Source organism: Montipora foliosa, chromosome 13 (genome assembly GCF_036669935.1).
Source record: "Montipora foliosa isolate CH-2021 chromosome 13, ASM3666993v2, whole genome shotgun sequence".
NCBI lineage: Eukaryota > Metazoa > Cnidaria > Anthozoa > Scleractinia > Acroporidae > Montipora > Montipora foliosa.
In genome coordinates, this window is record NC_090881.1 from 14,731,405 (window position 1) to 14,748,988 (window position 17,584).

A 17,584-nucleotide genomic window follows, 5' to 3' on the forward strand; every position below is an offset into this window, starting at 1 on the left:
TTCTTTTAAGATACAAGAGGAGAACTTGAAAATGTCGGCCTGACATTTTCAAGTTAGCATTCATTTTAATCTTAAACACTCTCAAGAATATCTTTTTTCTAATTTTTCTGGTTCTTATTTTTTATTTGCTATAGGTAAACAGGTCAATTAATGTTTAGCTGACATAGTTTTGAAATCCATGCAAAGAAAAACAAGACTTGCTTTTTTTGATAGATAATAATTAATTAATACATTGTGTTTAATTTTCTAGATGTACTGTATTTTACAATGAAATTTCAAAAGTTGTTGCAATGTTGAAATATCACTTTAAATTAGCATTACCATACTCACCCTGGACAAATAACCAACCATGGTCATTCTTCGTGTTGAAAGGTAGCAGTGGGATAATCTGACAGCAACAAGATCATGAATGGTAAAGATAACCAAGCCATTGAACGACTTCCAGTCACTAAGGGAACAAAGGTCGCTTATCATGTGACTTCAAGAACCAATGAAAGCGAGCGTTTTGATAGGTGATGTCATTTTACAATCTGGCATGACGCGACATCGTTCACGTGGATATTTATGATCGAGTGAAAACACATTTTTTTTCCATTTCTCTGACCATTGTGTTGTGTACATTTGCTTTGAGTTTTTGAACCAGGGTGTTCGTTGCAAAAGGCAAAAAGTTGTTGTCTAATCGATGGGACGGACCAGAAAATAAACTCGCGTCGTTAGAATTTCACTTACGCCTTGTGAAGTTCCTTGAGAATGCTCACACTTAGAGTGTGGCGTATTGTTTTACGATAGTGTATGTTCTGTAGAAGCAACTTGAGCTACTAACGAAATCTTTTTCTTGTGTGACCGTTCATAACTGCCGCTCAACATCAAAGGTCTTATTGGTCGCAAATGTTCTTGTTTTTAGCTTTGACCGCTTTTTTGGGAATCTGCTGTGGGAATATAACATTAACTTTTCGAAACGTACTTTGTAAGGCGAAGTAGTATAGGAGTTGGAGGTATGAGATCATTTTTGCAAAAATGCTATCATACCAATCCAACTCCATACTACTTTACATTTAATGGCTTCCAACTTTCGGTCTCATATTCTTGGAAATCTGTATGTTTTATATTTCTGCGAATCTATGCCGTGGCGAGGCAGAATGGATCCAACGCAAAATTTATTTTGGAACTATATGTTATTTAAAATGCGTGACTATGATTGTGTTACTTCAGGCTGGTATTACTTGTAAGATGTAGACCGGCACTGCTGTGCCGTGACGTCATATAGACTGTGCTTGCGGTAATTGTATGTAGACCGGCGCAGCAGTGCCGTGACGTCAGCAGCCAACTTTTTAGATTTTATAATGTCCGTATGCATAACTTGTCACACCATTGCTGCGAATGTAGCGCTTATCATCGAAGCAAGATAATGACACTTTATTAAGCTCATAGCTTCCAAGTTGTTGTAAGTTGCTTCTGATTGTTTTCATGGTGTGATGCATTTGTTTATTATTAAACAGTACGTTTTTATAATTTTCATGAGTGATGTTCTTCTTAATAATATTTTTCTTGATTCCCTTTGCTGTCTTTCCGCCTTTGTCATTGTCTTTCATATATGAATACATTTTTGATCTCAATCCGATGAATTCACGAATTGGAACTCCTGATACTTCGTCTTTGAATTTGCCTATAACTTTTTTATTCTCTTTGTTGAAATATGGACTGTCTTCTGGATAGTCACTGTTGTCGAATTTGTCTTTATCATTCCAAAAGTCTTGGTACACATCACTGGTTTCAATTTCATAGGTCAAGCTGTCTGTGTCTGTGAATAATAATTTCGCTTTGCTGCCGTATTTTTGTTTGATATAATTGTAGTGGAAATCATACATTAGTGTCTTACTAAGATCTAGGATACACATACCCACATATGCCGGCCTGTTTAGGGTTAGTGTTTCCTTGATTTTATGCACTGCCACTAGATTTTCATTAAAGATCTTGCTACTAACATATGTTGGTTTGGCAGCCATTTTTGACAGTTTGTTTTCATCAGTTACTAATCTGACATCTACTCGCTTTCTGATATTTTCCATTGTTTTCCCAAATACACTGTTATTCATAAGCTTGAAGAAGTCTTTCTCAAAAGCATTTTTGGCATTGGTTCTCTTCTGTGTGTTGAAATCAATGTATTCTTTCAACCATGGTGACTGATTGAACTTTAGAACTCGATGGATTTTGGTTATTTTCAAACCGAGATCAGTGTATAATTGCAGGTTTCTGTAATGAATGACATACTTTTCTTTGTTGCATAATGTGGGTATCAGTTTATGAACTAAGCCAGTTGACACTTTGAATTTATTAGCTATTTCTTGGCAATAATTAGAAAGCATATCTTTGTCGACTTTGACCTTTTCGGCTGCTAGCGGATAATCATTATGAAGGTCATGTAGTTCTTTGGGGTATTCTAAACCTTCATTGCTGTCTTCTTTCTACTTGGCTAGGTCTATCTTATTAATCTGTTTTTCTGTCATCCATTTAAAACCACCATTTGGTAGGTATTGTGACATAGCCCAACCATACAGATTGTTAGCATCTAGATACATTATATACTTTGAGGGCGCCTTCTCATCATACGTTTTCATGTATCTATTATTAGCTTTGCCGTATCGATTTGCTATGTATGATGTACCACCACGCATGCCCTTTTCGATGAATTGAAACATATCAATGTCAGTCATAAGCTCCAATTTAATGTCAGTCATCTTTAACATAGCATCCCAGGAAAGCCCAGGACTGGTAAAATAATGACATGGGTCTAATTTGTAGTATTGCAGACAGGTCTTTCGGAAGTTTTCAAATACATCCGCTAATAGAAGGATGTCAGACTTGAGATATAAGTCATGGTATTCACCCATATTTTCAAGAGAAAATGCATCCCATACAGTCTGAGCATGTTGATAATCTTTGTCAGTTATATGTTCATCATTCAAGATGCTGTAGAAGTCTTCTTTCGATGGCAGCTTTTCATTGAATTTTTCAAAACTGTCCATAAAGTCATATGGGTATACTCCCTTTTTGCTCATCAAATCAAGTTTTTCGTTTTTGAACGTTTGAGAGGTATATTTTAGATTGTCATAGTTTGGAGTTATGCAGGCTTTATTTATATTTTTACAATTTATGCACTCACCGCACGGAAAGCTGGTTTTATGCTGTATTATCTTGCCTTTATCATTAATATGTCGTTTTATGCACTTGCCAGGGTTACATGTATCGCATTTACCGCATTTAGTAATGTTCTTAACAAGATTTACTAGACTGGAACTCATAAACTGGAAACTATCAATGAAGGTAAGATGATTGCCAAGCATGAAAGCCATGTATTTCTCCATGTTATTAGGAATTGCATTTATATTCATTTGGCACTTTTCGCCTTTCTTATTCGTGTATGTATGCTTTTTCACTGTCTCACCAATTTCTTGCATTATAAAATGACTGTCATACCCACGAAGATTGTGAAACATGACTGGTATTTTCTCAGTTATTCGAAAGTTAAGATTGCAATCTTGGTGAGCTGATCCTCTGTATTTACCTGTGATATGGCAATGGTCTCTGACTCTCACATCATTTTCATTGTATTTTTTGTTGCAGATATGACATTCATTAGCTTTTTGAAATTCTTTTTCATCATCTTCAGTCATTCTCAATGGTTTATTGAAATGTTTTTTCATAATCTTCTTGCAGTATTTGACTTCATCCAGCATGGCTTCCATGAATTTGTAAACAGCTTTTTCACCTCTAAAAATTTGTACTGGTTTTGTGTATTTATCATCATAACAACACACAACCTTATATCCATAACCACAGTCTGTGTGTCTCTGATAAGCCTCTGTGTATGATTTATCATCATTGGGTTGGCATCCATGTATTTTTTCAGTTATGGCTTCAAAATCTGCATATATTACAAATGGAACTGGTATTTGTTTGTGGGTATTATTGAACTTTAGTATGTTGTCATCTTTTGTTGGCATTTTAATTGCTTGTGCTCCATTTAATTGGATACAGTTTTCTTTATGATTATTCAACACTCTTTCAGAAGTGAAATGCTGAAGACAATACATGCAAAAATGTTTTCTCTCTTTGTGCTTTGTTATATCATACATGTATTTGTTGAAATCTTTGATTAATACATAGTGCTTGTTTTCATTTTCTGTTATAAGAAGCAGATTCATACAATCTTCATACTTTTCTTTTGATACATAAATGGGATATTTTTGTTTTTATTCATAACCAAATACATTGATGTTAATTTCATTCTGCTTTTCTATTTTGTTGTACTGTTTGGTAGTCACTGGAAATTCAATTCCTGGATAATTCAAATTTTCAATGAATGCGTTATCTGATTTTTTGATTCTCTGTGGGTATTTGTCTTGAGGATTAAGATGTCTGATGTGGCACCACCTGAAGCATTCATTATCCTTATTTTTAATGTTGATCAATCCTTTTGCACTGTGTTTGAGTTCATTTGGTAATTTGATGTAAGAAGATCCTTTCATTGGCTCGTATTTTACCACATTGATATAATGATTTTCAACAGATTGAATAGTCCAACCAGATCCCTCTGAAATCCAAACTGCAATCTTGTTTAGTATGACTTGTTTTGACAAAGATAAAGCTAGTTCAATTTGTGTGTCATTTGTTATTGTTTGGGGTTCACTGTTGAAATACGCTGTTTTCATAATTTTTTCTTCTCGCCCTAGTTGTTTTTCAAATGTGACCCTCAGTGTTTCAACAAACTTTAGACCTTTCATTGATTTTAATATTTTTTTAATATGGATGGCAACAGCCTTTCTTGTATTTTGCAGTTGCATAAGTGGATCTTTGCTGTTTTTAATGTTGATTTCATAAGACTTTGTGAACCCTTTTAAAGCTTTGTTCGTTTCTTGTATTATAGTCCTTGGTGCTGGCACTGGTGGTTTGTGACTTTTTAGAACCCGTGCGGGTACTCGTGGCGCGGCCACAGGTTTTCTGGTTCTTGGTGCCGGTACTGGTACGACCTTTTGTTCGTAATCCTGAATCATTTGCCTTACAGTACGACGAGGAGTCGGTATTGGTCTGCGGCGACCAGGTGTTGTACCGTCGTTGGTAATTAATTTTTTTATAATATTTATTAATTCTTGTTTGCTTAGATTTTGAAGTGAACTTCGGTTCATAATATTTATCATATTATTTGCCATTATAATATATGTATAGGAAATAATTCTTTAAGTGAAAATATGGTGCGTTTATAGTTCAACACATACTAGTGTATGTATTTAACTGTCAAAAGAGAAGTGATTATGAATAAATTAATTGCTGCTGTTTTCATGTTTGTCATAAATATAACCCGTATTATATGTGAACGAGTTTTTGAAATGTTTCTTTGTTTTGAGATGATTATGTTTTCCCGCAAGAGTGTAATTGTGATTATTGTCGCATATTTTGCAATACCATTCTTTGTGCAACATGTAATCGTTTTTGTTTCGTCTTCTTTCTTCTGCAGTGTAGAATCTTGGACGGCCAACTGGTCTTCGATCTTCCATATTATATTACTATATATTTTTTATTTAAATGTTTTCGTAGTCAGGAAAGAATATTTTGGTTTGTTCGCTGGTTTCATCCAACAGACATTTTTTGCCTTTTTCGTCGTCAGTTACACCAGGAAAGAATATTATGGTTTGTTTGCTGATTTCTACAAGAAGTGCCCATGGATCGTCCTTTTTCCAATTTTTGATATCATCGATTCCTCTCATAATAGTTATTTTATGATGTGGTTTGATAAGTTTAAACAAACCTGATTTTTCTAAGTCAGTCAGGAAGCGATGTAATTTTACCAACAAAAATTTTTGTCTTTCTGTCAATTTCTTCATATAACATGACTATATATTTTTTATTTATGTATTATTTCCTGGCCATCTTCTTGGGATTTAAAATACGTTCGTATATTTTGAACTCATTCATCAACCATGACATATCCGCATTTATTTGATTGAATGCCTGCTTGATTACCCATCTTTCTTGAATTTTATCGTCCAAAATTTTGCAGTCCAAAAGACGTTTCAAATATGGTAAGTCTCTTGTACGAATTTCATGAACGCGTTTAGCATTCTAGCTTATTATGTCGCAAATTTCTTCTGTCGCTAAACGTCTTAGGTCTAATGATTTTACAATCTCGACACCTTTGAAGGTCATATATTTATACATTACACAGATTCTTCACTGTCTTGTGACGAAACAGATTCTTGCGAACTCTGCCAACTAGAATCTGTTTCTTGACTTTCTTCCGAACATGACCAATCGGAATCTGATGAATGTGAATCTTGAGAGCTCTCATAATAAAACCCAAACTTTTCTTCATTTTCAAACTTGTCCATATAATATAAGTATATATTTTTATTTTTTTTATAAGGATTTATACGCGTTTGTTTAACCACAATTCATATGTTTTCAATGTCTTTCAATGGTATCCAACTGTTGAATTCATCACTGTATCCCTTCCATTTTACCAAAGCTTGTTTCTTCTTATAGTCCCTCCGAATTACTTTATCAATACGAAAAATATCCTGTTTAGCTTTCAATAATTCAGGTTCATAAAAACTGCCTTGTATCTCTTCACCTCTGAGATCTTTTAGTTTGTATGTTATTGGATTAGTGTATTGGATCTTATCAACTGTAAACACTTCTTCTGTCCAATTTGGTGTATATCCTTTATCGAACACATTCCGTTTATACTTGGATATTCGAACCTTGTCACCAACCTTAAATTTTGGTTTTTGTTTTAATGTTTCTGTATCACCATATAGATTGAAGTAAACTATACCTTCATTCCTCTCATTAGATGCTTCTGCAGGTGTCATCTTTATGCTTGAATGTTTTGTATTATTATACTGTTTCACTAGTTTGGGTAGCATATCGAGATACATTGTATTACCTTGAACAGTGAACTGTTTCCACATTTTGGATTTAATTGTTCTATTCCACCTTTCGACCACTGAGGATTTCTCCTCATTTTCAGTGGAGTACATATGTATTCCATTTTTCTCTAATAAGTCTTTCAAGTGTTTGTTATAGAACTCTTTACCCTTATCAACCCATAAATACTGTGGTTTTCTACCTTCCTTGAATATTGTTTTAAATGCTTCAGTGACAGATTCGCCTTTTTTATCCTTTAATGGTACAATCCAACCGTATTTGCTGAAAACATCAATAACCATAAAAAGATACCGATAACCTTTATTCCATTTGCTAAACTGTTGCATTTCAACTAGATCACTTGCCCATATTTCATCGATATGATTTACGATTACACGCCGCCGAGTAAAGTTGCGTCTTATGGATGCATGTAATTCATTCGCTAATTTTTCTTGCCAGTTACCCGACGGCTTTTTCCGTTTTTTGAAACTCCTAGACCTAGTTTCTGCTTTGTATTGATAACATTTCTTGCCAACCAATGCCCCCATTGTCTTTCATTATACGGTACGTTGTCTAAAGCTTGAACCATTTTCCTATCTGCTTTGTTTTTACATTTCCTGTCATCCTTGCAGACGGAATAATCAACATCGTGTTGCATTGCTATTGCATCAGTTTTTCCAGTGGGCATATCATATATTTCCAATATTTGACCAGTTTTTGGGTCATACTTCAGTTGATTTTCCAAATCATTATAAGGTCCTGTGTAATGATGCCCATGTAGTGTCCATCCGCTTTTTGGTTTTGGAAATTTACCAATAGCTTTGTGAATATCAAGAGCACCACCATCAAGATCTTTTCTGTTTGTTGTGTATTTTTTATTCGGTCTTATCTTCGTCGACAATTGATCGAGAGCTTCAGATCCAACTTTATGTATGAGAGGATTCATTTTTCTCAAACCATAATCAATTGCTTTTTTGTGCAATTTTGGGTCTCTCATTAATTCGGAACCATAATATCTACCCATTTCAACGGCTTTTTTGTCAAGATAAGGTACTCCTTTAGTTAAAAATAATTCTGTTCCAGTATTAGCAATATCACTGAATAAGCCCGCTCCCAACGGGCTGTTTAGTTTCCCTGTTTTTTAACAAATTTGGTCTTTGTAATACCACATTCAGCACAAGTGCAAAAGAACATTAGTCTACCATTTTTGGCTGTTTTGTAACCTGAAGGTTCAACACATTCGGTCACCTTTTTCTGTTTTACACAATATGATTTCATAATATATATAAGTTAGATATTTCTAAAATAATATTCAATAAATCTCTCATTTTTCATTGTATCATTTATGTTGAATACTTTTAATAAATCATAATACGAATTACCCTTATTCACTTCATTCAGAAAGTATAAACAGAAATACCCACAAGTTGTTGTTTGTATGTTTTGTATCTGATTGTTTTGATGTAACAAAGTCAGATTTTTCTTTTTGGCATGATTTACAATCTCTTGAAATGGGGGCATACCAAAACTATCGAAATAATTTATCACATTATCCTTAACATAAGTGGCTACCCAGTGAGATCCTGACATATAAGCTGGTTCAAGATTGTAGATGAATAACGCCTGTTTATGGTTATGTGAAACATTTTCATCTCTCGACAGTACATCATTGATCGGTATGTTCAAATATTTGCACCATTTCATTACATCGTGGTTGGATATAGGTATGTTTTTGTGAAATTTTGGTTTCACAATATGTCTCCTATGATTGGGATTGAATTGAATGGACTGTTTTTCCCCAATATTAACCCTTTTCCCGCCTTTTTTTTGGTTGAGGATGTTTTTTTTTTTTACCATTACCAGTCACATATGGTGGATAACTATAAAATGGAGGGGGGGCTCCAATTCTAGGTGCTCCTTGACCATGTAACCAGATTCCAGGTGATCCAATTCTAGGTGCTCCTTTTCCAGTCATCTTTTTCACAAGATCCAAAGCCAAAGGAATTCCAATGCTAGCTAGCAAAGTGCCTAAAAATCCACCTGATTGTGTTTTGGTCGGTCTTATATGCACACCAGAACCTGTTTGAGCTGCATTGATGATGTCTCTTTGCTGTTTTGTAGTGAACATGTTCAGATATGGCATTATTTTGTTGATTGCCTCAAAAGGTATCATCATGGGTAATGGTAAAGCACCGCCTTTTTGACCGGATCCAATCAATTTTTTAGCACCGGCTTCTGCTAAACCACCAAGAGCACTCAACCCAAGGGTTTTACCAATAGCTGGAAGAGCTCTCATACCAAGTGACAATACGGTACTCAAAAGACTTCCGCCTACTCGTTTCCTGATATTTGTTTTGGCTAACTTGATGTCCATTCCTTTGTGTGATGCACGATTTTTTTGCAATCTTTTTTTCACTGTTGCTGGAACATAAAGAGTGTCATTCCCATTAAGAGAATCATTTGCCAGTCTTAGAACGATCGTTTCCCTTTTATGGAAAGCATTACTCAGATTCTTTTTTTGATTATCTGAAAGTCTTACGTTGATTTCATGAAGTTCAGTCATATAATATATGTTATATAATTCCAGTTACAAACAGGGGTTGTAAAATCACACTATAACCAATTCGTTTCCGACTTTGTCGATCACAACTTCTTTTTCATAAAAAAAACTATTGCATGTACACTGAAAGGACTATTGCCAGCACTAGCAGCATTGAGTGTATACCTAAACATCAACTGTTTGGGATCTCTTGTTACTTGCTCCGCCTTACATGACAAGTCGAAAAATATCAGAGGATAAAGAGAATTGTAATTCGCTAGGTTGAGTTGTGTGCCAGTGTTGTAATCATTTTTTCTCATCGCATAAGACATCAAATCGTTGAAGATTCTGACTTTGCTTTCAGAATCATATGCAGTTACGGGATAAAAGACACCATTTCCATATTCTAATCTGCATGTTCTCAAATAACTGCCATTTCCGCGATCGGCATTTATGTTAAAAGTGTCAAATTCATATGGATTCGCCTCTTCATTCCTCGTTTTGGCTCGTTGTAGGTATACGAAAACTGATTTGACATTCTCAATACTAGCAGAAATCTGAAAGTCTGCACTATCATTTCTAGGGCTTGACATTTGATACATTTCTCTGAGATACGTCCATTTGTCTTGTTTCATGAAAGAATCGACAAACTTGGAATACAGACTGTCTTTTGGCTTCAATCTTGGTACCCATAGCAGAAATCTATTAATGACGACCCTTCCATCATCAGCTGCGTTGAGTTTTTGAATCATTTCTGCATCATCCGTTAACCTCAAAGTAAATTCAAGCTGCATCGGTACCAACATCTTACTCTCCAACCCTTCGAAAAAACTGTAACGATTGAGAGGTATTATTCTATTGACATTTTTTGCTCCTCCCGTTCCATCATTATTGGCAGCTTGAGTAAGCAATCTTCTAGCCTCAAAGCCTGTATTTTGATTGGCATTGGTTATCTCATAACTTGTGTCCAAGTACCAAAGACTGTTCTTTGCTAATGAGCGACTAAAATCGTCACTATATTCCAGTAGGTTTTTAACAAAAACGACCTTGTGTAAATTGTCTGTGTCATATACAATTTTGCCGGCTGATTTTATCATGAGATGAGAAATCAATGAATGAGATCCATTGATAACCGATATTCTGTCGGCAGCCGCATATCCAGCTCCATCAGCCAATTTTTGCACCTGGAACTGAACCTCAAAATAAGCATTGTACCAATCTTAGAAACTCGATCGATCATTGATTGTGAATGTATATCCATTTTTCTGCTGGTGTTGACCATTGGCTGGGGCTCTAATTACATCATCAAGTTGAAAACGCACCAACTCATTTCTTTGTAAAAATTCATTTGCTCTAAAAGCCATTTATAATATTATATTATATAATTTTGCTGTCATGTTATTTATTTGAAGACTCTGCGCCTTCTTCCAGATCCTGATATCAATCTATTGAGGATCATATCAGTGCTTTCATCTTGCTGTTTAATGGGTGAGGATGGAACAATTGCCTTTTGTGTTGTAGCTCCTTTTCTCAAATTTGCTAATCTCTTCATAATTAAATCACCAGATTTTTCAGCAACTTTTTTACCAATTTTATCACCTGCATGGGAAACCCCTGATTCTAATGCCTTCTTTGCCATTGGCTTAGCAAATTTCTTGAAAACAGATGATGCCACACTCTTTAACGGTTTAAAAATATTATCAACGATAATTCCAGACCCTTTGTGTTGAAATACAAATTTACCAAGTTTTGGATGGTAAAACCTCTTAAATTCATGCGGTTTCATTATACTGTTATATTAGATACTTTTTAGAATTAGTGAAAAAGACGTATCTGCTCCATTTAGATCCACTAATCTTCTTTTTCCATCGGTTATCCATATTCTGATCGATGAAATCGTGATTTTATTGATTGGGTTAAATGTGACTCCCCGCGGTGCATCGGTGAAGGAGTAACTTGGTTTCAGTACACTGGTTGAGAATGAATAAATGATGTCTGTTTCTTCACCGTCTACAAGCGATTCGTTAATTAAATCGCAATGAATATTGAGTATGTCTGTGTGTTGACTGAGATTTGGCACTCTTGATCCAATATGCGTTCCACTTACCAATATCTTTTTGTCAAAACCTATTAGGTCATTAAAATTACTTGCTCTTAAATCAAGTTGGTAATTTGCAGCTAATGTAACCGTGACTCTAAATGTTGTGTCATCAAATACAAGATTGATCGCATACGTAACACCAGTTTTCGTTACATTTTTAATATGTGTATTAAAGTCCGTATAATTCCATACCCCAGCTGGAAAGGTAATGTCCTTAAAAGTTGTACCATTGTCAGAGCTGTATTTGATCAATTGATTTTTGTATCCAGCATTGATATTGAACCAAGTGAATGACATGTTGATGACTCTGTTAAGACCAATAACATATTGCTTATTATTGTCTAGAGTTATAGGTCTGGTGAAATTTGTTGTAAAATTTTCTGGTTTGTTGTTCCCTTGATTTTTCACACTATAAGATGATAAAACTATCTCTCGTTCCATTATATAATAAAGCTACATTAAATTTTGAAATATTGTTTGTATAATTTACCATATTGTGATTTGTTAATTGACGACATTTTTAATAATGTGTCCAATATAGAAACACCCATATTTCGCATGTCAATGCTTGTATTACCTGCCAATATCTCACCAATGATCAAATCCAATTTTTTTATGAGTTCTTTCGGTTTATTGAAAAATATCACATTACCACCTTTTTGTTTTTTCATACCAGAACCTTTCATTGTTTTCATTTTATTTTCATAATGATCTATGTATGCGTTTAAAGTAGCTCTTGCGTTGTCTATTCTTTTGTATTCCTGTTGTTTTATAGCTTCAGAAATTAAACCACTGTTGAATTGTTTACTTACAGAAGACTTATAACCTTTTAATTGATTTCTTTTGAATTTAGCATCATTGACAATCTTTTTTAGATATTTTTTGTTTCTTCGTTCAGTCATTTCTTGTTGTTGCATTACCTTTTCAACAGAATCATAATTTTCAAGACCAAGTTCATCTAATGTCTCATTGTCCATGTCTTCATCATCTAATGCATAATCGATATCTTCGTCGTCATCGTATTCTGGTGGTAATTCTGGTTCTTCAGGAAAGTACTTAGGATCAACATAAATCTCTGTTTTTTCCTTCAAGAATATCTTTTAAAGATTCTTCATATGTTGGCGGTTTTGGCACCAGTTGTTTTTCTTGCTGTGGTAAAACAGGTTGTTCAAATAGACCATCTAAACCCATGTCCTCAACTTCATCCTCTATATCGACGCCGTAATCAGGAACTTCTCCTTTCTTCAGTGGTCGTTTTTTCCTTAGCAACCTTAAAACGTGATTACTATCGATAACATCATCTAATTTACTTGTAATTGGTTTAAATACTTTTGAAAATCCCTGTTGACTGGTCTGCTGATCAATATCATGCTTTTTAATTGCATTACGGACATAATTGATCTTATCCCCTAATTCAGATTTACTCTTTGCGAGTTCTTTCCACTTAAGTAAACTCATTTATTGTTATATTGTTACATTACATAAAAATGGAAATTCATATATAAAAAACAGCATTCAACACCGTGTTATACACCGTGTTATACACCATGTTATTGAAACAATATACCCATATAATATAAATGAAAATACTAAATTATGACACCAAAGATGATCATGTCACAAAATTCAAACGAAAGCATAAATCCATGCCTAAAGAATGCTTCCGCATGCTAATTTGCGGACCTTCTGTTTCGGGAAAAACCAATACACTGATTCATATGATTTACGAATTGTTGTACTTTGATAAAATATACCTTTATGCGAAAAACTTGGAGCAGTCAAAGCATCGGAATCTCATGAAAGAGTTCGAACCATGGAGTGAAGAAGCTGGTTATGATATTATTGAAGCAAGCAATGATAAAATAATTCCTGTTAAGGATCTCAATGGTGGCAATCAAAAAATTGTGATATTCGACGATTTTGTATGTGATAGAAACCAAGGCCCCTTAGTTGACTATTGTATACAGGGGAGACATAAAAACTGCTGTGTCATATATTTGAGTCAAAGCTACTATAAGACACCAAAAGATATTAGATTAAACTGCTCACATTTTGCCATTTATGATTTTCCGAGTACTAATGAAAAAAGTCTCATATGTCGTGAAAACAATGTGTCAAAACAATTATACGAAAAAGCAACTAGAGACCCTTTTAGTTTTATATATATTGACAAACCTAAGAAACAAGTAAAGAAGAATTTTGATGAAACAATATAAATGAATTGTGTAACTCAATTATATATGAGTTACTCAAATGGTAAATTACCTGAAGACACATTTTCACATGAAAAAGTTATTGAAATAGTAAAAGGATTGCCTGGTGTTGGTTTTAAACTAACAGATGACGGTGATTACGATATGCAGAATAAAAAACTGAGAAATTTGGCTTTACCGCAAACGAATGACGACGGTAGTACAAAGAGTTATGTCGATTCGAAAGTTTCTAAGACATTAAAATTGGACGGAAGCAATGCAATGACTGGAGCCCTTAATATGGATAATCGACGTGTCGAAAATATTGCTCCTGCTAGACATGGCCATAGTGACGCTGTCAGTAGTTTACATATGCATATCTTTTATTTTTATTTAAATAGAAATGATGGAAAGATAGAAGCCCGAAATCCGATTGACATGAAAAATCAAAGAATCTTAGGAGTAAAAGATCCGATATTACATTCAGACGCTACCAATAAATTTTACGTTGACAACTTTATGACTCAAAAAGCGGGAAAATCAGATTTGAACAATTATTTGAAAAGAGACGGTTCAGTTTCTGTTACTGGCGATTTTGACTTTGGAAATCACAAAATAACAAATGTCGCAAATCCAACACTAAATCAAAATGACGCTATTCCATACAAATTCTACACAGACAATTACATGGAAGTCAACGCCGCTGGAGATCTTAATTGCAAAGGCAGTAAAACTTTCAATGTTGGAAGTTACACTAATGACGACCAACTCATGAATGGAATAACCGCCAACAGTAGATATATCAGAAAAGATCAAGGTGATATCAATCTCAGCGGATTGAGACTTTACAACGTGGGATCTTACACCAATAATGATCAACTCATCAATGGATTAACAACCGAAATCAGATACCTTCAAAAAGACGGCTCTGAAATAAATATGAATAACAAAAGAGTCATCAATGTAGCCAACCCAACAGGAAACACTGACGCTGTTAATAAGCAATACCTTGAGTTACATACCGGAGACATGTCTGATTGCTTAAAAAGGGATGGTAGTATTTCAGTCACTGGCGATTTTGATTTTGGAGACAATAAAATAACACATGTCAAAACAGGCACAAGTTCTCAAGATGCTGTCAATTACAGTCAATTGATCAGCAAAACAGCTGAATATTTACCTCTCACGGGAGCAATCATGCAGGGAGATATTGAGATGAATAGTTACACCATTCTCGGTATTAGAGATGAGAATCGAGATAATGCAGTCGTTAGTCGTAAATTTGTAAAAGATGAACTTAATAAAAAACCGAATACAAATCAAGTCGTTTTAATAAACGGCAGTAATACAATGACGGGAAATCTAAATATGAACAATCAACGAATAACAAATCTCGGAAGAGCCACACATAATCAAGATGCCATAACTTTGAAGCAAGTAAATGATGCTTTTTCGACTATAAGTACCCAAAATAATCAATATACAGACCAAAAAATAGCTGAAAGTCTTATTAGTACACATCAAAACCGCAAAAATGTACTAGCCTATGCTATGGATGATGGAGAATTCACTGAAGATTATGGAATACAGGACGTTAATTTAATCACCTATAATGACTCACCTCATAAAACCAACAAAAAAGCATTCTCTTTGAAGGTTCAAAAAACAAATGATAGTTCTAGTCTGTTCAAAGGAAGGTTTGATTTCAATTTGTTTAAGTTGATACGTGACAATATGAGTGATGATTACACTGTTTGTATTGAAGTGTATTTCGAAAAAGATGGTAGACATGATTCAGAATTTGATTCTTTTAATATAACATTTGAAAAACTGAATATGAATATTGATAAATCATACACAATAAAAATCAATACCGATTATAAATATTATCGAAGTATATTGAATCTTTCTCCAGACGGCATATCTCCATCAATTCAAAGAAGGTTATATGTTAATGTTCAGAGTAGTCTTGACAACCTTAGTCCTAGTCTATTACCTTTACATGTTCTGATTTATGGAATCAAAGATGAAGCAAAAAACAATCTCGATTTTACCATATATGATTATGAAAAAGCTTTTGAAGTTGCTAACAATAAATTTCAACTACATGTACCAATCGATATGAATGACAACAAAATAACAGGTTTAGCTACTGCAACACAAGACACAGATGCTATAAGCAGATTGTACATCAAAAACTTCTCATATAATTCCATTATCGTAGGAATGAGTACAAGAGCAGCCGGTACAACTAATCAATGCTTATTAACTGCGATTTCTGGTGTTTCACATGCATATCCGAGCATGTATATCACAAAAATAACATTGGTTGCTGACAAAAGACGACCAAGATCCAGCAATCATAAAATAACATTCACGCCAACAGGACAACTATCAGCCAATTATCCCTTGGATTTTTCGAGATCAAGAATGATTTCTGTCAATATCAACAGATCATTTAATCAATATATTTTACAACTGAGTTTTAGCGATGTAAATCAAAATCCAAGATCATTCGGATTCTCGATTGAATTTAAAACAATCATTTAATGTGTTTTTATTATATACATGGCATTATACGTTGAAAATTCATATGGTACTTATCTTCTTGATGACAATGGTGACAAAATCGAATACACTATTGACTATCACTCTGACGAATATATCATAGACGAAGCTCAACTTCTAATAAATGATGATGGACATGCAGAAACTGACAGAAACATCGTAGCCAAACCAGCTGTCAATGACAATCATGTAGTAGTCAAGTCACAGGTTCGCGAACTATCTAAACCAGTTATTACAATATGGGCTGAAGAAAATGGTGCTTTAAATTTAGACCAATTGGAGTGGTCTTTTGGTAACGGGACTGAAAACTCTGTCAATTACGGTTACTGTTTGCCAACAAAAGGCAAAATATTTGCTGGTTCTCTAACGGCAAGTTCTTCTGGTAGTCCTCCTGGTGAAATTAAAGTAAATTTAGTCGTTAATGGAATTGAGAAAAGTGATTATCAAATAACTAAGCCAAACAATGTTTTTTGTAATCATATCACATTTCAAGCGCCATTGAGTCTCAATGCTGGAGATCGAATAAATTTCATATCAAAGACCAACAACTCATTGGTGACACATGCCTTGGTGAGTTTATTGATTGAAATTGATGTATAATATAACATAAGTACATATGTACATCAATTTATTGCTTGAATATGTGACATACAATTTTGAAAAAACAAAGGAAAAACATCCAAACATTAACGATAAAATATTAAAATCAGCACTTGTTTATAGATACCTGCATTTTTATCATCTTGAAAGAGATATATCTATAAATGAGATTCTTGAACTCAATAATGGTGAAATAGGTCTTCTCGGATCAGGTAATGGCTGTCTAACATGGTTACTTGAAAAGATCTTAGGTTGGATTAATATATTAAATTCACATAGTGTATTACATGATGCTTCCGGGAGGTTTTATGTCCACCATAAGCTCGGTAGAGGTTACACTTATGCTATTTCAGAAAAATACACAACTAAACTGATTAAAAGATCCCCTTTTTGTGGTCAAGTCAGTGGTATACTATATTGTCTATGCAGACGATTAACAATCTAAACCATATATATAGCAGATCGAAAAAAGAGAATATTTAGCTGGAACCATATTTCAGACAAACTCTCAGAAGATCAGGTCGACGAACTAAAGAGCTATTATAAGGCATACCATAGAAAGTGTTGGGCTTACAAAAATGCTGTTAAACGCTTCAAAAAATTCAAACTGTTAGGAAATACTGTTTCTATTTTAACCGGTACTGGCGGAATCATCAGTGC

General features: G+C 34.2%; 1 protein-coding gene across 3 annotated transcripts in view; it reads right to left on the bottom strand.

The window, feature by feature from the left end:
- Positions 1-333: 333 nt before the first annotated feature.
- Positions 334-17,584, bottom strand: part of LOC137983826 (uncharacterized) — a 27,933-nt gene continuing 10,682 nt past the window's right edge. For 2 of the 3 annotated variants that reach the window (XM_068831005.1, XM_068831004.1), the window contains one exon: positions 15,747-16,715. In XM_068831005.1, coding sequence (XP_068687106.1) covers positions 16,648-16,715 — 68 coding nt within the window. In that variant the 3' untranslated portion in view covers positions 15,747-16,647. Of the gene's footprint in view, positions 449-15,746; positions 16,716-17,584 lie in introns of those variants that run through there. The other variant, XM_068831003.1, reaches the window with a different exon arrangement.